Here is a 24,444-nt window from a genome sequence, read left to right on the forward strand (position 1 = left end):
TCTTCTAATTATTCATAACTTAAAATTTTGCTGATTATGATTATATTGGTCTATTACAACTGTGTAATGTGCTGTTAATTCTAAGAATGTAAAAATAAATTTTAATTTTATCTTCTAGCTTGCAAATGTCCTTGAGATTGACTTATCCCTGGTTAAGGTATGTTATTTTTATACTCATTTACTGGTGATGTGATAACTGAGTGGATTTTACTATTAGATTTTTATCTTGATAAGCTACTGAGAAACGAAGACATTGAGATTGTTGTTAGCTGTCTGAGAGAACGTGCACAGTAAAGGGGCACTTGCAAAGACAGGAAAGAGCAGGATAAGGGGCTCTAAATTGGGATTCAAACACATGGACTGAAAAGAGAGCACTCATGCAAGAAGCAGCCCAAGCAGTATCTTGTAGTGAGGTCCGTTAAAGCAACAACTCCTGCTTCATTAGGGGTAGATGTAAGGAGGGCAAGGCAAGAGAGTTGGAAACATTCCCTCCTATACATTTATGAAGACTTTAAGGGAGGAGCAGAAAATAGTTTCTGGTTACTGGATGAAAATGTTTGAGAATCACTATTAGTCTATTACACTATTTTTTCTCTACAAATATTGTGATGTCTAGTTTATTTTAAATGCTAATCAGTTTCCTTTATATTCCTTTCAGAATGCTGTTTCAATGTATTGCCGATTGGGCTTTGCCCATAAGAAGGGACAAGTAATTAATTTGGATCAGCTTCATTCATCATGGAAGAATGTTCCATCCGTAAACAGATTAAAGTAACTTAAATTTATTCAGTATGAGATATTAGAGTTTCCTTTTGAAAAGACATTTAATTTTACATACATAAATTTATTTATTTATTTATTTATTGAGACAAAGTCTCTCTCTGTCATCCAGGCTGGAGTGCGGTGGCGCGATCTCGGCTCACTGCAACCTCCACCTCCCCGTTTCAAGCGATTTTCATGCCTCAGCCTCCTGAGTAGTGGGGACTATAGGTGTGCACCACCATGCCCAGCTAATTTTTTGTGTTTCTGTTAGAGGTGGGGTTTCACCATGTTAGCCAGGCTGCTCTCGAACTCCTGGCCCCAACTGATCCACCCGCCTTGGCCTTCCAAAGTGTTGGGATTGCAGGTGTGAGCCACTGCACCTGGCCCAGAAATTTTATTTATTCAACCTGTCAGTTGAGGTGAGCCCTTTATATTAGTGATTTTTAATCTTGTGTGTGTGTTACAGATCTTTTTTGGAATATAATGAAAACTAAGAAGGCTTTTCCCAGAAAAAAAGCGAATAAATATTTTACATAAAATCTTGAAGGGTTCTTGAATTTTCTGAACCCTATCCGTGGATCTTAGTTAAGAACCCTTGTTGTATGTAGGCAGAGCATTTTTGGGCTGCGTCTTAATTTTGGGCTTGAATATAAGACTGGATTTTGATGGATTGTTCATAATTTAAGTCTTAACTTCAGTAGATATTTTAATGTAAGGTCATTTATATGATTTTTAAAAAGCAAATGCATTCTTCATTAATAGGAGTACCTTAGATCCACAGAAGATGCTCTTGTCATGGGATGGAGGGGAAAGTAGGAGTCCTGTACAAGAAGCTTCATCGGCAACTGACACTGATACAAATAGTCAAGAAGATCCAGGTTAGCAGTAACTCAGTTTAACATAGAGTCTGTCTGTAGGTACGGCACATGTCCAAACATACACTCTTACAGTTACCTTCTAATTTTATTTTAGATTTTATTCAATACGCAGTCTTTGAGTGTTTCACTATATTTTGGGCACTGTGCTAAGTCCTAGGTGTATAAAATTGACAAGAATATGGTACCTTTCTTCTAAGAATTAAGTCTAAGGAGAGAGAAGGGAATGTGACCAAACAAATTACAACAACATGGGCACCAATTATAATGCTTGTAGGGTGCAAAGAGGAAGAGACCCTTAATTGGCTAGAGATGTTTGGGAAGCCTTCACAGAGAAGATGTTATTTGAGCTAAGAATGAAGAAGAGCCTGCCAGCTGCTCAGGGAAGGAAAGCCATTTCAGCCCAAGAGAATAGTGAGGCTAAGCCCAAAGGGAAACACAGCATAGTGGACAAGGCCTAGGGTTAAATGCTTTTTAATATTCTTTGCGCTTCAAAATAGGTATGGCTGGAACTTCTTATGACTATAATAGTGCCTTTTTAAAATTATGTACTTTCTGGTTATCAAATAAAGCTGAAATGAAATACTTTCACTCCAAATGGTAAGCAAAGAATAATTTCCATTTACTTGATTTTAAATTATGGTGTTTTTCAGCTGACACAGCCAGTGTAAGCAGCCTGAGTCTGTCTACAGGACACACAAAGCGCATCGCATTCCTGTTTGACTCCACTCTTACTGCCTTCTTAATGATGGGAAATCTTTCACCAGTAAGCCCAATTCTTGTTTAAATATGAAGGTGTTTAAAATAAATACTAGATATAAAATAATTTAATGCTTTTATATCTTTTTTAAAGTACTACATTTATTCCCGAAGCACAACTGACTTAGAGGAGTATAATAACTTTCAGGGAAGGTCCTTTTGTGATTGGAAGAATTAGCCCCTCACCCCCCGATCCTTAAGTTTAAATATATTTGAAAGGATAATATAAATATTAGATATTATGCTTAGCATAAAAAGGGAGAAGTAGAACTTTAATATTTTGTTTCTTTTTTTCAGAACTTGAAAAGTCATGCAGTCACAATGTTTGAAGTAGGCAAACTCTCAGATGAGTCTCTGGACAGCTTTCTTATAGAATTAGAAAAGGTAAATGTAGATTGCATGTAAGGGGATGTTAGGGCATTTGGAATCTGTCCTTGCTTGACAGAATGCCAGTTACACAGTCTGTTGATTTGGATGGGCTTTCGGTGTATTCTTGCTCGTTCCTACCTCATTCCCCAACTTAGTACTCTTACAGTCATTTAGACTTAAACATATTGAGTGGGTGAATTGATTTTGTGATTTTTAAAGTGATATGTCTACCTCATCTAATTCTTAACATAATTTGAGATAATGAAGAAATGGGGTATAGAAATTTTAGTCTGTAATTTTTTAAGTTGAATTTTTGCTAAAATAGCATTTCAATTTTTTTTCTGGTATGACTCTCTAAGATCACCTCTTAAGCAGTTTGATTTGAAGTTTTTGTTCCATTTACCTTGAATCTGGAACAATATCCCTGGGTATCATATTTATGTCCGCTCTCACTATCCCTTTTAGCATCTTGAAGACTTCAGCCATATTTGCTCTTAACCACCTTTTTCCCCGTGAGTACAGTCCTAGTTTTCCTTAGCTCTAAATAAATCTGATTGCCCTTTATTGGTGTTTTTCATTCTTTGGATATTTTATTCTGGCCTCTTTGTATTCAAATAGTTTGTGTGCCTAATCTGTTCCTTGACTAATAGTTTTGGTGCCTTTTGTGCTTTATGATGAACTTTGTATTTTCAATGTGCTGTTTAGAGAATTTGTGGTGATTCTGCAACTCCTTTATATCTTAAAAAAAAAAGACTGTAACATTTTTCACTGCTCCTACTCCATAGGATTTTTACTTTTATTAGTGCAGAAATATGTGTGAGATAATCCTTTGCTATTAATTGGTCTCTTTTACTTTTACCTTTATACTGCCATTTATTTCTTCATGCTTCTTTATTTGTTAACCCCATTTCTTATTGTATATTATCTTTTACTAATAAATTTCTTACTATGTTACTGCACATTTCAAGTTCTGGTTTTCTGATTTTTATCTTTTTTTCACCTCAGCTAGTCTTTTATCAAATGTAGCAAATTGCAAGTTGACTTCTGCTCTTTTACTCATAAATCTATGTTCTTTTTCATCACAAAGTCATTCTTGGGAAAGCCTTTCAGTCTGAGGCTTAGTTTTTAAAGCGGATTCTTAGCTATTTTTTAAGTAGTTTGATCTTGATTAAGATTGATTTTTTAAATTTATGCAAATCTGATTTAGTTATTTTCCCGTTGGTAGACCTATCATTCCATTTTCTGTGTTGTTTCTGGGATATGTGTCTCTACTTATTAAAAGGTGACTTATTCAGACTTATTCAGAAGAGAATGCATTAAACTATAAGGCCAGTGAAGGCAGGGGTTTTGTCCATTACTCTATCCTTATCTCCTAGGGAGGTCATAGTCCATAGGAGGCACTAAGTAAATCTTTGTTGAGTGAATTTAAGCTGTGTGTTCAGCAATGGTGAACAGCTATGTTGAATCACAGACTCCAGTGTCACTTGTAACTGGTAATACAGAATTGTGAACAAAGTTATGAGAATTATAGGGAAAACTGTTGACCTTGGAGTACTTTCCTAGATGGAGCAGAATACGGGTTTTAGAGTTGTTTAAGCACTCTATTTGAATCATTTGGAACACGTAACATATAATGCTATAACTTAGCATTATTCAGTTGCTAAAATTGTTAGTCTTAGTTGAAGTAATTTCTATCTTCATAGATGTAGTAAAATTGGGAACTCAACCAAGACTGAGGTTAATAACTTGTTTCGGTATTGCCTGGGCAAATTTTTGATTTACTACTTTCAAATAATGTCTTATATCTCTATTATATGATTATTAGAGTGAATGGCATAAAAGTGGTATTTTTGTTGCAAAAATCTATTTTCTCTTGGTTTAGGTTCAGAGCACTGGTGAAGGAGAAGCACAGAGATATTTTGATCATGCACTTACTCTGAGAAACACAATACTGTTTCTGCGTCATAACAAAGATCTAGTTGCGCAAACTGCACAGCCAGACCAACCCAATTATGGTATGATAAATATATTTAATTTTGAAGACATGATCATATGAAACTTTTTTCTAAGAAATTAAACAGATCATGCTCACTTACATAATCATCACTTACGTATTTTGTGTAGATAGCATATTTAATTTATAACTAGAGGCCTGTTTTGTGAATTTCTTGCTTGTTAACTGTTTCTTAACCTTATTTTACTTTTCTCATGTGCCACTAACATTTGTAGTATTTAAATCTGTTCAATACCTGCAAAAGTGTTAGTGTTAATTTATTTAAGTAGCTGGATGGAATTTAGAACAGGCATCAGCTCTGAGGGGTGAACAAGGGCAAAATTTTAGTTAATGTAGGAAGCATAAAATTTCAAGAATGAAAGATTCCATCATAATGAAAAGAATAAAGAGGAGCCTTCTGTTCAAATGCTACTGCAATACTTACCAAAAGATTTTACTTTTAAAAAGGAAATAGATAATTCTTTTTAAAGAGTAAAAGAAGTAGCGGCAATTTTAAGGTATTGATGAACTTTAATGGAGCTGTTGCCCTACTGGGCACTCTCAGTTTTGTGATAGTTGGGGGTTCCCAAACTTTAGTTGAATTGATGGTGTCAGAATTTCTACCCAGATGGGGATTTGGATTCAGTAGGTTTTGAGGTGTGGCATGGCACTCAGGAATGTGTGTTTTTGAAAAGATGATTCCAGTGCTCAGCTAGGCTTGGGCACCCCTGCATGAGCACTTGGCTCAAGTTCTTAGACATTCACAAGAGTTGTGTCTTGGGGCTTCATGGGTCCTCAATACCACTATAACATTTAATTTTGATTAGTTTCATTTACCTAAAAATTATTTTTTCTGGCCAAGAACATCAGTTTCTTAATCATCTCCATTTTCATTTATTCTCTCACTAGCATGTGGCTTTCTTTTCAGCTCAATTTTAAAAATTGGGGGAGGATTCAGCTGTTACTTAACAAGCTGTCACATAGGTGAGAACAAACATGCTGGGTAGTTTACTTGAGTGAGGCTAGACTCACTTGGTATCAAGTGATTCACTTCTGCAGCCTTAATATGCCTTATCTGAAGAATTACAAATTGTTACACACTGGGGCTCTTTTTGAGATCATTCATAAATAGTTAAAACTGAGAATATTAAATTGCCAAATGCCGAGAGTCCTAAGCACTTACTGGTAGGCATTTGTTGATGGATAACCATTTTTGGTTAATAAATACTAAATCATGTGATAAAGCAGTGGTGAGTGGCACAGTCTTGAGGATGTCTTTGGATATAAAACTCCTGGAATTTCTGGGACTTTTTAGTGATTTATGGAGATAATGTATTAGATGATTTGAAATACTCTGTTAAAGCTGTCTTGAAATACATTGTCCTTTCCTGCCTATCACAGAATGTGAGAACGTTAGAGAGTACTAGTGACCAGTGAAGTGTAACTCCTATTATAGGTAAAGAAATTGGAGTTTATATTAGCTAAATCTTCTGCTTGTTTTTTAGTCATCAAAGCCCATATTATTAGTAAATGGAAGAGCCAGGAATGGAAGACTTGAATTTGTGTCTGTTGATTTTTTTTCCATTGCCCTGTCCCTATATTATCTTCTCTTGAACGCTAAGCTTTGTATTCATTTACCCATAAACATTTGTTGCTTAGTAGTCTGGGCTGGGCTAAATTTTTTCCCCATGAATAGTCAGTGTACCATGAAGTAAGTTAAATGGTAAATCTAAACCTATTCTCTATGAAAATAGTCCTGTGCAATCCTAACCTTTAAGGTGGGTTTAATGTTAGACTGTTCCTGACCCTAGTTGGAGATTTAATTGCTTAGAATAATTGCTGGGTCTCCAAAGTTAAATTTGATGAATGCCTCCCCTTAAGACCAAACCTGCAATTACTTACGAAATTTCATTTTTGCTACCAGCATTTCTTAGCTTAACTCCTCATCTGAATTGCAGAACATGGAAATGATTGGCGTGACTATTTCTCAGTTTTTCTAATGATGGTGCACATTAGTACCGTTCTCAATGCATGAAAAAGGTCATTCGTTCTATGTAGAGGATATCTTAGGGCATTAAGGCTTCATGCTCAGCCTGTTGAGAAATGTTGCTTTCTGCAGTTACTGGGCTTGGTAACTGAACCTTACTCTTTTTTAGAAAAGAAATTCTCTGCCGGGTGTGGTGGCTCGTGCCTGTATTCCCAGCACTTTGGGAGCTCGAGGCACGCAGGTCACTTGAGGTCAGGAGTTCAACACCAGCATGACCAACATGGTGAAAACTCGTGTTTACTAAAGATATAAAAATTAGCCAAGTGTGGTGGCAGGCACCTGTAATCTTAGCTGCTCGGGAGGCTGAAGCAGGAGAATTGCTTGAACCTGGGAGGCTGAGGTTGCAGTGAGCTGAGATGACACCACTGCACTCCAGCCTGGGTGACAGACTGAGACTCCGTCTCAGAAGAAAAAAAAGAAATCCTCTAGTATTGGTGTTTTAAGCATCTTGTTAGAGGAAAAAGAATTTTCTTTTTATGTCACTAATAATTTATACTTTGAGTATATCATGTAGTACTTGTTATCTACTATAAAGCAGAAGCATTGTGATATTATACAAGCAAACTCTGTTATACATGGAACTAGTGTCTTAGTCCTAGGAGTCCTTAATCCCTTGGTTTTAAATAGCACGGCGTACTGTTTATAAATAAAAGTGATGTGTGGTCTGTTTTTTTCTCGTTTTATAAGCATGATTTTTTCCCCCAGGTATCTTTGTCTTTAAAAGGACATTGTTTAACTGTGATTAGTATAAGTCAGACATAAAAACCACTGTTTATAATTTGGCATTCTAGTACTGTGGAAATGTTTAGGAATTAAACCACATTTGTAGGAAAGCAATCACAGTTGTCAAGCTATTAGAAACGTGTTCTAACCACCATGAACTCTTTAGACTTCCTACTTTCCCTGTTGTAGTATACATTAAATATTATCTATACTTGACATTGATAATGTTGAATTTTGCCTGAAGGTTAAGACGTCCCTTCACTCTTTTGTGTTTTGGGAAGGGGCTTAGTGCAAGGACCCACTTTTTCCCCGCATGACTTAGATAAGATTCACAGGTGAATTCCCCACTCCCTTCTGTTCACCTATGACAGGTCAGAAACAGATCCTCCAAATTCCCTTACTTTGCCTCATAAGCAGTGAGCTGAACTGCCTGTTCTGAATTATCAATCAGAACAAAATGCTTGTTAGCCAAAGCTTGTTTAAGCTTCTCTCCTTCTTCCAGCCCCATGAACTTTGACTCACCCTCAACCTAAGCCAGGATGTAGCCCTTCCTTTAGGACCCCTCCCAGAAAATATGCTGACGTTATGGTTAAACATTCTGTGATCTGCTATCCTATACCTCACCCTGTCATCCTGCTTCCTCACACCCCATGCTTTCCATCTACCCTTCATTGGTGATGTTAATTTTGATCACCCAGTTAATGCATTGTCTGATTTTTCCACTGTATAGTCAACTATTTTTTTTCTCTCACAACTGATAAACAATTGGTGGGGAGATACTTTGAGACCATGCAGATATCCCACTCCTCATCAGTGTTTCCTCCTAGATTTAGAATCCATTGGTGATTCTTGCCTGAACCATTCTGTACTTTGATGGTTGGAAATTGGTAATTTTTCCCCCACTTTAGCAGTTCTGCCATTTTTAGCAGTTGTGACCAGGCATTCTCTCGTATTCTCTGTATGAATTTATGAATTCTTATCTTTTCAGTAGTCTGCGATTAGTCATTATTGTCTCAATTATTTTTGTGCCCCAGTTTTCTCAGATTTTGCCATGAGGATTTCCTTTAAGCTTGCTCCTGTCTCCTTTCTCCTTATGACATGCCTCCAGGTTTCTCCGCTAAGCAATTCTTTACTTTCTGGCCAAGCAATAGCATCTTATTGTGTATTTATTCTGCCTCAGTCCTGGAATCAGCCATTTGTCCTAGGAGCCTAATGTCTTTTACTGGGGATTGCTATTAGAGACCAAGATACTGGTGTTAGTTGTGCTCATTGCTTCTAGGCATTTTCAGGAGGCCATTATATGTATATATCTATATTTTTAGATGTATTCTTGCTTGAAGGAGGATATAGCTACCTTGATCTTCTGAAGTTTCTTTTAACGTTAAATATCTCTTTTTAGAGAGCAATAGGATTTCGTATTGTTCAAAAGGATTAAGAATAAGAATGCTTAAAATCTGTTGTATGTTGAGTGAGTTCATGCTCTACGGACCAGAAATCTAGGGTACACATTTCCAAATGAGGAGCTCTTGCCCCTATACTAAAATGAGGACTTGGCTATGATTCTCTTTGTAGAGATCGGAAACTGGAGGAGAGAAGCACATAGCTTCTCCTGGCACTTAGGCTTTCATTATACAGTTGACAAGTGAACAACGTGGCTATGAATTGCACAGGTCCACTTATGGGCTAATTTTTATGAGTAAATGTTTTGGAACATTTTTTTGGAAATTTGTGACAACTTGGAAAAACTTGCAGACAAATCTCATAGCCTAGAAATGTCAAAGAAGTTAAGGAAAAGTTACATAGGTCATGTATGCATAAAATATATGTAGATACTAGTCTATTTTATCATTTATTATCATAAAATATATACAGATCCATTATAAAACATTCAAACATATCAAAACTTAATGCACACATTTACAGATCACACAGCGACATTGCAGTTGAGAGAAATGTAAATAAATGGAAAGATATAGTATTAAGCTGTAACTGCATACAATTACCTGTAGTACATATGGTACTACTGTAATAATTTTGTAGGTATCTCTTGTTGCTATTGTGGTGAGCTCAAGTGTTGTATCTACTTGAGTACCTGCTTAAAATGCCCTGTGACGCTGATCATCTCTGAGTGAGCAATTTGTCTTTACGTTAAATTGCCTATTGCAGTTAAAAGTGATCTCTCGTGGTTCTCTCATATTTTTCATTGATTTAGTGCAGTACCATAAACCTCAAATAACACTAGGGGAGCCATACAGAGAGCCACTAGTGATGCTGGAAATTCTCCCAAGAAGTGGAGAAAAGTAACATTACAAGAAAAAGTTGAATTGCGTGGTATGTACTGCAGATTGAGATCTGCAGCTGCAGTTGCCCATCATTTCAAGATAGGTAAATCCAGTGTAAAAGACGATTGTTAAATAAGAGAAGGAAACTTATGAAGCTGTTTTTACATCTGTGCCAACAGGCATGAAAACATTGCACTTTTTGCAAAATACTTTCTTTTTCTCATATTGAAAATGCAGCTTTTATGTGGGTGCAGGATTGCTATAAGAAAGGCATACCTATAGACTAATATGACTTGAGAAAAAGCAAAGTCATTATGACAAAGCAAATGAAAGATAATATTCTCTTAAGCTGGAGAATTTAATGCTAGCAAAGGATGGTTTAATCATTTTAAGAGGTTTGGCTTAAAAAATGTTAAGATAGCAGGAGAAGCAGTTTCTGTTGACCGAGAGGCAGCAGATGAGTTCCCAGATGCGAATATGTTTTGATCTGTGTGTGTGTGTCCCCACCCAAATCTCATGTCTAATTGTAATCTCCAATGTTGGAGGGAGGTTGTTGGATCATGGGGGCAGTTTCTCATGGTTTAACACACACACACCCCCCCCCTCCCCCGCCCTTTACAGCTGTCATCATGATCGTGAGTTCTCACGGGATCTGTAAAAGTGTGTGCATCTTCCCCATCTCTCTCTTCCTCCTGCTCCGGCCATGTTAAGATGTGCCTGCTTCCCTTTCACCTTCTGCCATGATTGTGAGCTTCCTAAGGCCTCCTCAGAAGCAGAGGCCACTCTGCTTCCTGTACAGCCTGCAGAACCATGAGCCAATTAAACCTATTTTCTTCATAAATTACGCAGTCGGAGGTATTTCTTTATAGCAATGCAAGAACGGAGTAATACAGATACCATTAAGAAAATCATTGAGGAGAAAGGATATCTGCCTGAAGAGGTCTTTAATGCATGCGAAAGTGTCCTATTCTGGAAAAAAATGCCATTTATTAGTAAGGAAGAGAAATGAGCACCAGGATTTAAGGCAGGAAGGGGCAGGCTTACTACTGTTTTGTGCAAATGTAGTCAGGTTTCTGGTCAGGACTGCGCTTATCTATAAAGCTGCTGAGCCTTGAAGGGAAAAGATAAATGCCAGCTGCCAGTCTTTTGGCTATACAGCAGAAGGGCCTGGGCAACAAGAACACTTTTTCTGGACTGGTTCCTTTGATGTTTTTTCCCTGAAGTCAGGAAGTACCTTGCCAGTAAGGGACTGCCTTTTAAAGTTCTTTTGGTACTGGACAGCGGTCCTGGTTAACCCACGCAGAACCCGCATGTGTTCAACACTGAAGGCATTGAAGTGATCTACTTGCCCCCAAACATGTGTCTCTGATTCAGCCTCTAAATCAGGGGTTTATAATGACCTTTAAGGCTTTTTATACACAGTATTCTATAGAAAGGATTGTCTGCTCTATGGAAGAGAACTCTAATAGAACCTTATGAAAGTCTGGAAGAATTACACCACTGAAGATACCATCATTGTTTTAGAAAAAGCTGTGAAAGCCATCAAGCCTAAAATAATAAATTTCTGCTGGAGAAAACTGTCTAGATGTTGTACCTGACTTCACAGGATTTACAACAGAGCTAATCTAGGAAATAATGAAAGAGATTTTGGATATGGCTAAAAGGTAGGGAGTGAAGGGCTTTTTTTTTTGTTTTTTTGAGATGGAGTCTTGCTCTGTTGCCAGGCTGGAGTGCAGTGGCACAATCTCGGCTCACTGTGACCTCCGCCTCCCGGGTCAACCGATTCCCCTGCCTCAGCCTCCCGAGTAGCTGGGACTATGGGTACGTGCTACCATGCCTGGCTAACTTTTTGTATTTTAGTAGAGATGGGGTTTCGCCATGTTGACCAGGATGGTCTCGATCTCCTGACCTCGTGGTCTGCCCACTTCGGCCTCCCAGAGTACTGGGATTACAGGCATGATCCACTGTGCCTGGCCTGAAGTGTTTTAAGATATGGGTCTTGGCTGGGCGCGGTGACTCATGCCTGTAATCCCAACGCTTTGGGAGGCCGAGGTGGGCAGATAACGAGGTTAGGAGATCAAGACCATCCTGGCCAACATGGTGAAACCTGTCTCTACTAAAAATACAAAAATTACCTGGGTGTGGTGGTGCACGCTTGTCGTCCCAGCTGTTTGGGAGGCTGAGGCAGGAGAATCACTTGAACCTGGTAGGCAGAGGTTGCAGTGAGCCGAGATGGCGCCATTGCACTCCAGCCTGTCGACAGAGTGAGACTGCGTCTCAAAAAAATAAATAAATAAAAAAAGATATGGGCCTTGAAGAAATTCAAGAGCTAATAGATAGACACCTTGATGGAGATGGGTGCTTCCAAATGAGTGCCAGACAATGAGGAAGACATAGAAAAAGCAGTGCCAGAAAATAAATTGACATTAGACCGTCTGGCAGGATTCTGATTATTCAAGACTGCTTTTGACTTATGTGCACTCTTCTATGATACAGACACTGCAGCTAAAGCAGATGGCGGAAGAAGGATTGGTACTGTATAGAGACATTTTTAGATACATTAAGAAACAAGAAAGTTAGATGGAACTTACAGTGTGTTTACAGTGTGTAAAGTTACACCCATCATGCCTGCCTCTCCTGCCTCCCCTTCCACCTCTTCTGCCTCTGTCACCTTGGAGACAACAAGCCCCGTCCTTCCTCTTCCTCCTCCTCTTCAGCCTATTTACTGTGAAGATGAGGAAGAAGACCTTTATGATGATCCACTTCCACTTAATAGTAATATATTTTTTCTTCCTTATGATTTTTTTTCTAGCTTTATTGTAAGAATATAGCATATAGTACATATAACATATAAAATATGTATTAATCAACTGTTCGTATTATTGGTAAGGCTTCGAGTCAGCAGTAGGCTATTAGTAGTTAAGTCATTGGGAAGTCTGAAGTTATATACAGATTTTTGACTGTGCACGGCGTCAGCATCTGTAACTTCTCTGTTCAAGGGTCAACGGTATGCCACTGTTGTAGAGTGGCTCCAGATGGAGAGAGGAAGTACGGTAAAACAAGTACATCTTGTTGCAGTAAAAAGTAACCTGAAGTAGATGATTATCTGTCTAGACCAAAGAATAAAACATTTTAGCTTTGCATCTCAAAGTGTCTTGGTGGTCTCCTAGGAAATTTGGTACTTCTTAATACAGTTACTTTACCTTAAAAAGAAAATTTAAAATCTTAAGTCAGTTATCAATATTGCATCTTCAACATTTTTGTTTCACACTCTGTCTTTTATTCTGTGTGTGTGCTTGATCATAACTCAGGTTTTCCTCTGGATCTCTTACGCTGTGAAAGCCTTCTTGGTTTGGACCCTGCAACTTGCAGCAGAGTTCTAAACAAAAATTACACGCTGCTTGTTTCCATGGCTCCCCTCACCAATGAAATCCGGCCTGTCAGCAGCTGCACCCCTCAGGTAAAGACCTACTTGGAAGATCCACTTGGTAGTGTCATGAGTCCCATCAGTTTTGTTTTCTTCTCTATCTGCAGATACCAACTATTAAAATCACTGAATCATAGAAAGCAATTTTGTATTTTATGCCTTTGTAAGATGATATGTTCAATTTGTGGAGTGTAATTGGTATATTTTATATAAGTATCACCTAGTGACTTGTGACACATTAGATTAAAATTTATTCATGTACAGAATATTTTAAAGAGAATGTTTTAGGATGCTCCAGAAAGGAAGCTGGCATCATTTTGAGGGATAAGATAAATTTAATTAGGAAAAGTTAAATGTCTTTGAAGTGGGGCTGTGATTCTGAATAAGCCGAGAAGAAAAGATGGTGCTTGAAAGCTAGAACTCTGGTGAACTGTATAATTTATATGTGAAAATTCCTTCTGGACTTTTACTTAAAAAATATATATATATCAGTTGTATTCATTTGTATACTTAACAAGGAAGTTGTGGCCTGTGCCATTTTCAGAGTGGGGATTATGTTGCTGTTCTTCAGTGCTGCATCTTACCTGGGTTCCTAGACAATGCAGGGTTTAATGATGTAGCAGAAAGGAAGGGATTCTTGTACACAGGTAATTTGCCTATGTTCTAGCTGCCTCAATGAGCATCCTGTCTTCACACCAATTTTGTCCTTAGTATTCAACAAGAGATTTGCATCTAACTAACCTTTTTAAAATAATTCTCTGTGCACACCCCCCAACCTCTCCTATTCTTTAACACAACCTCCAGACATGGTAGGAATCCATGAACTACTGAATAAATGGTAAAATGGATGGAAGGGTGGGCGATTCCTCTTGTGAAAATTGTATGTGATTAATGATAATAATAGCTAATACTTTAATATCGAGCTTATTATATTCCAAGCACTGTTTTAAGCTTTTTGAACAACCTTACAACATCCTCTTGAGGTAGATTCTTTATTGCTATTTTATAGATTGAGCAAAATGAGGCACAGAGAGCTTAAGTAACCTTCCTGAGGTGATATGGCTGGAAGGGTAAAACCAAGATTCCAAACTAGGCAGTCTTCTCCAGAGTGCATTCTCTTAATTGCAGTGACAAGACATAATTTCTTAATTCCAGTATAAGATTGAAACTATTTTAATGAAACATTTAAAGTTATTTTCTTGAGGATAGTTGCGGTTAACATTTATGTGAAGGGATTTGCTGTTTATAAGACTGTTCTCGGTCACTTATGTAACACTTTAACTTTATCGTAACTGTTTTATGATTGTAGCATATTGGACCAGCTATCCCAGAAGTCAGCTCTGTCTGGTTTAAACTGTACATTTATCATATCACTGGACAAGGACCACCATCCCTTTTATTGTCCAAAGGTACAAGACTTCGAAAACTGCCAGATATATTTCAGGTATGTGTGGGAGGTTTGGGTGGTTTTTTTATGTGTGTGTGAGCAGTATGCTAGATAACTTCTTAATATTTTCCTTATTTCTGAATGCCATTTTACCTGTTAATTTCTTTTCAATAGAGTTATGATCGATTGCTAATAACATCTTGGGGTCATGATCCTGGAGTAGTTCCTACCTCAAATGTGCTCACGATGTTGAATGATGCTCTAACACATTCTGCAGTTTTAATTCAGGTACATTTATCTTATTTGAAATTTTGTCTTTTTATTATAAAGTTGATAATTTTTCTAGCTTTGTATATTGAGTTGCAATAAAATGTCAGTCATTTGAAATTTATAAAGTTGAAATGTAAAAAATCAGAGATATGGATTTTAGTCCTGGCCGTTTGGCAGTGTGGGAGTGGTAGAAATAACATGAACTTTGAAGTTAGACCCAGGTTTGCATTGCAGCTTCACCTGCTTGCTGCGTGACCATGATTTTTTTTTATTTTTTTTTAAATAATAGCTTTACAGTAGTTTCCCCATCTGTGGGGAATATGTTCCAAGACCCCCAGGGGTTGCCTGAAACCACCAGTGGTAGCCAACCCTATATATAGTACGTGTTTTCCTATATGTATATATATATATATAAATACCTGGGATAAAGTTTCATTTATAAATTAGACATCTCTTACTAGAGATTAACAACAATTACTAATAAGAAAATAGCATACTGTAATACAAGTTATATGAATGTGGTCTCTCTCAAAATACCTCGTTATACTATACTCACCTATTTTCAGACCTTGGTTGACCACAGATGATAACTAAAACCATGGAAAGCAAAACCTCACATAAAAGGGGACTATTGTATTGAGTATATAATTCACATACTGTACAATTCACCAATTTAAATTGTGCAGTTAAGTGGGTTTTAGTGTGTTCACAGATATGTACAGCCATCACCACACTCAATTTTAGAACATTTCATTACCTTAAAAAGAAACCCTGTATCCTTTAGTGATCACTCTTCTATTTTCTCCCCACTACTCGTCTCCTTCCCCCTAGTCTTAAGCAACACTAATCTACTTGTTGTCTCTACAGATTTGCCGAATCTGGGCATTTATGTGAATGGAATCATATATAATATGTGGTCTTTTGTGACTGGCTTCCTTCATTTAACATAATGTTTTCAAGGTTCATCATGTTGTCATAGTATCAATACTTCATTCCTTTTTGAGGCCAAATAATGTTCCATTTTATGGATATGCCACATTTTGTTTATTCCTCCATCAGTTGATGGACATGTGGGTTGTTTTCACCTTTTGGCCATTATGAAGAATGCTGTCATAAACATTTGTGTACAAGTTTTTCTGTGGACATACGTTTTTATTTCTCTTGGCTATATATGTATAGGGATAGAATTACTGGGTCATATGGTAATTCCATGTTTAAGCATTTAAGGAACTGCCAGACTGTCTTGCAAAGTGGCTGCATCATTTTACATTCTCACGGGCACTTGATATTATGTGGCTTTTTGATGATAACCACCTTAGGGGGTGTGGAATGGTATCTCATTATAGTTTCGATTTACATTTTCCCGAAGACTAATAATGTTGAGCTTCTTTGCATGTGCTTATTGGGCTGTGTGACATTTTCATGATAAACCTTATACTTTATTTCCCACCTATAAAATGGAGATGGCAATATCTATTGTATAATAACAAACATAATAATGGCCGCTAGTGGTAAGGTAAGCAGTTTATGCTCATAGAATTGAGAGAATGAAATGAAAATGTACGTGTCAAATGTGTAGCACACTTTCTGGCACATAATAGGTTCTCCGTAAAGATTTCGTCAGTTCATCTAACAATTGAATGTGCATATTTTGCGCAAATTAACATGAATATGCAAATAAGACAGGGCCCCTCACCTTCAAGGAATTTAAGGATGGTGGGAAAAGCTGCATAAGCACTCAGTTTCAGTTTATCGAATAGAATTACATATAGTGGAAGACTTAAAAAGAACTATCCAGTCCAGCCTTGGGGCAAGGAGAAGGGCTTAGGGGAGGTTCCTTAGAGAAAGTGAGACCCAGGCTGAATACAAAAGGATGACTTAAAAGAAGCGAGGTAGTAGGGGTCAGCATGATTAAATCTCTGGGCAAGGATTTTTTTTTTTTCTTTTTTCTTTGCTGCTATTTTTCTAGTGCCCAGCACGGTGCTTGGGTCATAGTAGTTGTCCAGTTAGTGTTTGTGGAATAAATAAATAAGAATATGAAGTGACATAACATGCCAGGGTCAATAAGCTGTTCATTATTTTTGAGGGGTGAGTTGGAGTGTGAGGGGGTTGCGGTCAGAGACAAGTCTGGAGAAGTAGGCCGGCCCTGCAGTGCCGCCTGCCTTGAGTGTCCTGCCGTGGAACTGAGAAGTTGACCTGTAGATTGATGGTAGCAATTACAGGGGGGTAACAGGGATTAACATGGTCAAATTTGTTTCAGGAATCAACCTTGGGATGATATTGAGAATGGGAGGGAGTGGGGAGACACCTGAAGCAAGAAGACCAGTTAGGACTGTGTGTAGTAGTTTAGATAAGAGATAAAGATAGCCCGGATCAAGGACATGGTAATAAGAATTGAAAGGAAAAATGGATTTAAGAACTACTACAAATATACGATTAATAGAATTGATGAGATATCTGAGAGAGATGGGAAGAGGGAAGAAAGATTCTGGGGTATTTGACTTGTGAAGGTAGAAGGGTGGTGATACCACTACTGTAGGGGAACATAGGAGGAAGTGACATCACAGGAGGTGGTGATATCACTACTCTAGGGAACACGGGAGGAAGTGATATCACGGGAGGTGGTGATACCACTACTCTAGGGAACATGGGAGGAAGTGATATCATGGGAGGTGGTGATACCACTACTCTAGGGAACACGGGAGGAAGAGCACATTTATGGGGCAGATGATGTGTTGTGTTTGTATGGTGCCTGTGGTAATTGGAAATATTCTGAAATTCAAATGAGAGGTTAGACAAGAGTGATTAAGTGTCAGCATCAGCTGGTAGATGGTAGTTGAAACCATGAGAGGATGAAATTAGCCAGGGAAGATATATAGTATGGGGTGGTCGTGGGAGATAGCATCATAGAATGGGCTAGACATGGACTTAAGTCAGACTGCCTAAACTGAGATCTTGATTCCATCATTTACTAGTAATCTTAGACAAGTTAAATACCTTTTTGAACTTCAGTGTCTTTACCTATAAACTGGAGATAAAGGTCCCATCTTTTTAAAGTTTTTGAAAAGAATGACTTGAGCACTGTGTTTAGCACATAGGAAGATCTCAGAAAACGTTATCGTGTTGGTAGTGGCAGTAGAAGTAGAGTGAAGGAACAATGGGTGATTCCATGAGCTTCAGTTTTCCTTACCTTTAAAATGAAGGGTGGCTGGGTGCAGTGGCTCACGCCTGTAATTCCAGCACTTTGGAAGGCTGAGGTGAATTGCTTGAGCCCAGAAGTTGGAGACCAACTTGGATAACATAGTGAAACCCTGTCCTAATTTATAGTAACAAATCTTTCTTGAATAAAGTAAAATGAGAGAGGTGGTTGCCAAGGTCTTTTCTGTAGGTGGTACTCTGTAGATCAAGCTAAGTTAGGTTTTTTTTTTTTTTTTGGGTGGGGGCTAGTGCAAAATATGGATAGAAAAACAAATCAGCAGACAGTACCTGTTTTTATTTATTTATTGTTTTGAGACACGGTCTCACTCTGTCACCCAGGCTGAAGTCCGTGGCATGATCACAGCTCACTGCAGCCTCGACTTCCCCCGGGCGCAAGAGATCCTCCTGCCTTAGCCTCCAGAGTAGCTGGGACTACAAGCTCACGCCACCATGCCTGGCTAATTTTTTATAGAGACAGGGTTTCACCATGTTGCCCAGGCTGGTCTCAAACTCTTGGGCTCAAGTGATCCGCCCGCCTTGACCTCCAAAAGTGCTGGGATTACAGGTGTGAGCCACCGCACCAGGCTGACAGTACTGTTTTAAAAGTGTTTGTTAAGGAGTTTTGCTTTTGCTAAAGAAAAATGCCTTTTTAATTAAATTTGATAGAAATAAATTTACCTTATTGGAATTTAAACGTGTTACAAATTAAGATTTTTGGTTAAAACCATAATTTATTGCAGCCATCTGGTTTAGGAAATAAAAGAGAGCTCTCAGAAATATATTTAAATAGTTATATGAAACAACAAAAAGAGTATGCTTTCCTTTGGATATATCAGGGTTTCTTGAATTTGAATAATGTATGGGTCTCTCTTAAAGGGAAAAATTTGGAGATCCTCAGTATTAAATTTCTATTGTAACAGTTCTAAATACATGTAGACATAGTGTTAAGTTCTTCATGCTTCTTGTTATTACACAACTACAAGTTCAAATCAAATTTTGGAATTAAATATAAGCAAAGCTTTAAAACAAAACTCAAATGAACAATGTTAATTGAATGTGATAGATGAAACTGAATTATCATTTGTAACATGAGAGTGAAGTGGGTAGACTCAGATTTTTTAAATTTAATTTTTGAACTAATAGTACATTCACATGATTTAAAAATAAAACGTTATTAAAAGGTGTAGAGCCCGGGCGCGGTGGCTCATACCTGTAATCCCAGTACTTTGGGAGGCTGAGGCAGGTGGATCACCTGAGGTCAGGAGTTCAAGATGAGCCTGGCCAACATGGAGAAATCCAGTCTCTACTAAAAATACAAAAAAATAGTTAGCCGGGTGTGGTGGCGGGTGCCTGTAATCTCAGCTACTCAGGAGGCTGAGGCAGGAGAATTGCTTGAACCTGGGAGGTGGAGATTGCAGTGAGCCAAAATTGTGTCATTGCACTCCAGTCTGGGTAACAGAGCAAGACTCTGTCTTAAAAAAAAAAAAAGAGGTATAGGTAGAAAAGTATCACTCCCCTGCTAACCCTATCAAGTTTCCACTCCCCATCTCTCCTCCAAATCAGATAATTTCATCTGTTCATTTCTCCTGTATCCTTCCCGAGTGTCTTTATGCACATGCAAGTACCTGCACACAGATGTGCCCCTTACCTTTTCCATTTAGCAGTTGGAGATCTTTCCATTGCAGGTCATAGCTTTCTTTCATTTATGCACCTCCATTGAAGATATGTCTCCTTATTTAGTTAACCAGTCCCCTGTTGGTGGACATTTTGGTTGTTTCCAATTATATGTAATTATTTATCGTAGCAAGTAATTCTGAATATATTTTATTTCAGGGCAGGTTTTTGAGTTTTGCATTCTTAGCCTGTGGTATGCTATGTGATTATGGGGATTCTTCCACCACTTTTCCCTCTCAGAACTCTAGCTAACCTTTGTGTGAATAAACCTGGCCTCCTCATTCACTCTTCACTTGGCTAACACCTGATTTGTCTGTTAAATTAGCCTCCTTTTTTTGCATTGGCCTATACATTCAATTTGAGAAACATTGCCGTATAGATTATTATACACATAAGATTGTCACTGCTTGCTGAAGAAAAAATAGAAAATTGTTGAAAGAATTTTGATGAGGTATTAATATGGAATATACCATGATATGACACAATCTTATTTACTTTTGAATATCAGTGATTGGAAATGAAGGTTTCTTGTATACCTTTTAACTTTTGTTTATGTTTAGGGGCATGGTCTGCATGGGATAGGAGAAACTGTCCATGTCCCATTTCCATTTGATGAAACAGAACTACAAGGAGGTACCTTTTGAATTGTATCTATTGACTTTTTTTTTTTTTTTTAAATTATTACTCATGTCAACAGTTTGGTGGAAAACATGGCAGGAAATGAATTCTTGAAATTTTTAAGTTCTAGGTTCTTTGCTACTAAAGAGTGTTGGCAAAAGGTAGTTTTTTGTCATGTGCTTTGCCATCCACAAAGAACTGTTAGAATAAGACCCATTTAGGATTTTTGAAAGACTACTAGTCTGTCTTGGAATAAAGAGAGTAAGTAGATACCTGCCTAGATGGAAGACTTTTCTCTGTTTCTCCTTTTTTATCATTCACACAACTGTCTAATACTTCATAAAGTCTAAGGAAAAAAATAATTGTTTACCTGGAGATGCAGATAGTGACAACAGGATCTTAAAATTTTCAAAATCTCAAAAACTGCTTAGTAGATCCTTTGCCTTGGGGGATTATTGTGTGAATTATAAAAAAGAGGTTTCTCTTTATTTGAATATAGAGCATTTTTCTCTTTTATAAGTTCACATATTTATGAGAACTTGAGTTAAGATATAAATAATTTAGGCATGTGATTTCTAGTACATTGTTAGCTTTAGTTTCAGTAAGAATGACAACTTTATATATTTCTTTTTTGGAATCAATTATGATGTATTAAAGTATAAAAGTAGTTGTAAGAGTTGTTTAATAAAGTATGTTTAAGCTGTTGGCGTTGTGTTATTAGAAACTGTTCATTAATGTGATGTCCGTTCTGTTTGTAGAGTTCACTCGTGTTAATATGGGTGTTCATAAAGCATTGCAGATACTGAGGAACAGAGTGGACTTACAGCATCTCTGTGGATATGTCACCATGTTGAATGCTTCCAGCCAACTTGCAGATAGAAAACTCAGTGATGCTTCTGATGAGAGAGGTTAGCCAATAGTTGGATTCTTTGGATTAAGATAATTGGTTTTGAGTTTGACACAGTGTTAATATATGAAAAGCAGCAGACCTTTGTGGGGATGCTGAATTATTGAATACTCAATATTCTTTCACTGAAGCACGAGGAAATATTTTGGAACATCATTTGGACAAATGTCAGTTGTTCAAATGAAGAAAATAGGATTGGGGTACAGAATGGTTTGGGACTTTTGGGTGCTCTACTGTCATATCTGTGTTTATTAGGCTTTATTAGGTTAGCTTTATAGGGTGATGATTTCAAAACTCGTCTCTTTATACAAGTGTTTCCAAAATTGACTTAATAGTTTTTCCCTTTCAACTTTTTCTGTCAAAAGGTACCATTGTCTTAATTATCTAGGTCTAAAATCTTATCTTTGTCTCATTCTTTCCTTTTTCCACTATGTTCAGTTAGTTTCCAAGTTCTGTGAATTAGGCTTTAGATAAGTCTCTCATGTCCATTTCTTCCCCTTTCTCTTCATTTTAAATTCTCTGTGACTGCTCTTCTTGTCTGGGTCTTGAACTTTAAACCTTAAACGTGTGCTGTTGCAACCATTCCCTGCTTAGCCTTTCTGGCCTCTCCTTTCTATCTCCAGTCTGTCCTACATATTGACAATAGCTAATTTTCCTTAGATATCACTTACTTTTTTTTTTTTTTTAATTTGAAATTCCATTTTCAAATTACCTTCTCATGCTTACTAGTTGTTTCTGCTCTGGCATAATATTGGCATATATGTGGTTTGGGTTGCCATGGTGCCAGTTCTTATCCATTGACTCTGGGAGATCTTTCATTATCTCCCATTGATTGACAGTATTCCATGAGCCTCTTAGTTTGAAATTCTGAGAAAATGTGATTGATTACTTGCCATCCAGTAGATTGGATTGGCTCCGGTTGAGATAGGTACTTACTCCTATCTCATTTGTCTTTGGCCAAATAGTTGACTGCCAAATATTGCAGGAGCATTTTCTAGAGAAGAGGGCTATGACTTAAGCAGTCATTTCAAAGCGTGTCTACTACAGCTCGCCTTTTTTATGTCATTCATTCCACAAACATTTATGGAATACCTGCTTAGGTGCTGGAGCAATTTAATAAGACCAGGCCAGGCACGGCCAGGTACAGGCTCACGCCTGTAATTCCAGTCCTCTGGGAGGCTAAAGCAGGAGTATTGCTTGAGGCTAGCAGTTTGAGACCAGTCCGGGCAATAGAGCAAGACCCTGTCTCTACAAAAAAAAAAAAAAAAAGAAAGAAAAAAGACAATGTTGTTCCAAGGATGAAAACCTAGAGAGGAGACGAGTGAGTCAGTATACAGTGTGGTGTTATTGACTATGATGGGGTCTGCATAAAGCGCTAACACAGCACAGAGAAGGCCTCTTAGAGAAGGTGAAGTTTGAGTTTTGAAAATTGAAGAGTTAGGTAGACAAAAGATAATGTGTTTTTGGAGGGTGGCAGCCTTTCAGGCAGAGGGGAATTAGAAAACAGTAGTTCATTGTGGCCAAAAGAAAGGATTTGTTGGACAGTAGTAGAAGATGAGAGTAGAGAAGTAGATAAGGTCTAAGGGATCTTGGAGGATCTTCTGTGCTGAAAGATAATGAGTCAGAAAAGAACTTTGAAGAGTAATAACATAATCAGACTATATATTTCCACAGGGGTGCAATTGGCTTCAGTAACTTGGGTCCTCCTTTTTGAATTTTGTTTCTTTAGGTCAGGGTTTCTCAATCTCAGCACTATGTGCAGTTTGAGCTGGCTAACTCTTTTTTGTGGAGGATTGTCCTGTGTGTGGTCAGATGTTTAGCATTCATAGATATGAATAGCATCCCTGTCTTCATTCGTGTCCCTTGGGGATCAAAATTGCTCCCCTGTTTAAAACCACTTATTTAAGCCAAGGATTATGCATTTTCTTTCTGTCATCATTACTATTGTCTGAAGTCTTTTCTATGTTAGGACTGATTTATTGGCAGCTTCTGCTAACTGCTAGAATCCTAATATTGTGTATGCCCTTTAATTATAAGGAGAACCTGATTTGGCTTCTGGCTCAGATGTAAATGGGAGTACAGAGTCATTTGAAATGGTCATTGAGGAAGCAACTATAGATTCAGCAACAAAGCAAACCTCTGGTATGGTGCTAAAACTTTTTCCAATTTTATTAGACTAATTTCTGAGGTTTAACTTTTATGTTAAGGCATTTGCATGCCATTTGTCTATTCTTATTATTCATACGACTTTTAAATAAGAGTTTTCTAGGAAGCCTTTTTACATACTTAGAAAAATAATTCAAGTATTATAAAATTATGACTTGAAAATAACTTATTAATAATCTTATTCCTGTGGTAAATGTTTTGATTCATTCTCTCATCTTACAGATGTCTTGCAATACTCTTTTTTGGGCAAATGACTACTTTGAACATTGGATGAAAGCTATGTACCTTCTCAGACACATGTTTATACCCCAAAAATGCCTATCCTGTTTAGAGATTAACTGGCCCCCTTCAATTTCTCCCTCCCCTGCCAAGCCCACTGGTGGATATCAGTGGGGTAGGAGGAATCTATGAACTTCAGGTTAAGAAACCCTTGTCAGTTATATGTAATATATACATAAGTAGATATATATGATAAAAAAAATAAGTTTATGTATCCTTTCTTAGGTGCCACAACAGAAGCAGATTGGGTTCCTCTCGAGCTGTGCTTTGGAATTCCACTGTTCAGTTCCGAATTAAACCGGAAAGTTTGTAGGAAAATTGCTGCACATGGCCTTTGCAGAAAAGAGAGGTGAGGGTTTATATTCGCTGTCATATTTTCATATCAATTTTTAAGCTGTCAGCAAATAGTTACCATATCTTACTTTTATTCCACACATGAGCACAGTAATTGTTCTGTTTATATTTGTTGATTGAATAGAGATCGCTAGTTTACGGGTTTTGCTATATTTTTCAAAATTAAATTTCACTAGATCAGAAATTAGTCACAGGCAAACATATTGGGCACATGTTTTGATTATATTTATTTAGTAATCTAGGTGAGGTGAGGGTGTGGTGAAATGGGCATGCTGATATGGAGTATGAACCTAGATTTTAAAAAATGTATGTCTACAGAAAATTTCTCTGCATTTCTCTCACTCCTAACGTACA

The 24,444-nt window shown here is 37.5% G+C and overlaps 1 protein-coding gene across 1 annotated transcript in view; it reads left to right on the forward strand.

Annotated features, from left to right (window-relative positions):
• Window positions 1-24,444, forward strand: part of FAM91A1 (family with sequence similarity 91 member A1) — a 47,082-nt gene that overhangs the window by 16,565 nt on the left and 6,073 nt on the right. Inside the window, exons 10-22 of the mRNA XM_019032795.4 lie at window positions 119-157; window positions 659-771; window positions 1,525-1,640; window positions 2,291-2,403; window positions 2,694-2,780; window positions 4,648-4,780; window positions 13,122-13,270; window positions 14,547-14,681; window positions 14,799-14,912; window positions 20,327-20,399; window positions 21,143-21,292; window positions 23,329-23,433; window positions 23,962-24,085. Of these exons, the coding sequence (XP_018888340.1) occupies window positions 119-157; window positions 659-771; window positions 1,525-1,640; window positions 2,291-2,403; window positions 2,694-2,780; window positions 4,648-4,780; window positions 13,122-13,270; window positions 14,547-14,681; window positions 14,799-14,912; window positions 20,327-20,399; window positions 21,143-21,292; window positions 23,329-23,433; window positions 23,962-24,085 (1,451 nt within the window). The remainder of the gene's footprint in view (window positions 1-118; window positions 158-658; window positions 772-1,524; window positions 1,641-2,290; window positions 2,404-2,693; window positions 2,781-4,647; window positions 4,781-13,121; window positions 13,271-14,546; window positions 14,682-14,798; window positions 14,913-20,326; window positions 20,400-21,142; window positions 21,293-23,328; window positions 23,434-23,961; window positions 24,086-24,444) is intronic.

Source organism: Gorilla gorilla, chromosome 7, assembly GCF_029281585.2.
Source record: "Gorilla gorilla gorilla isolate KB3781 chromosome 7, NHGRI_mGorGor1-v2.1_pri, whole genome shotgun sequence".
In the NCBI taxonomy this organism is placed as follows: Eukaryota; Metazoa; Chordata; class Mammalia; order Primates; family Hominidae; genus Gorilla; species Gorilla gorilla.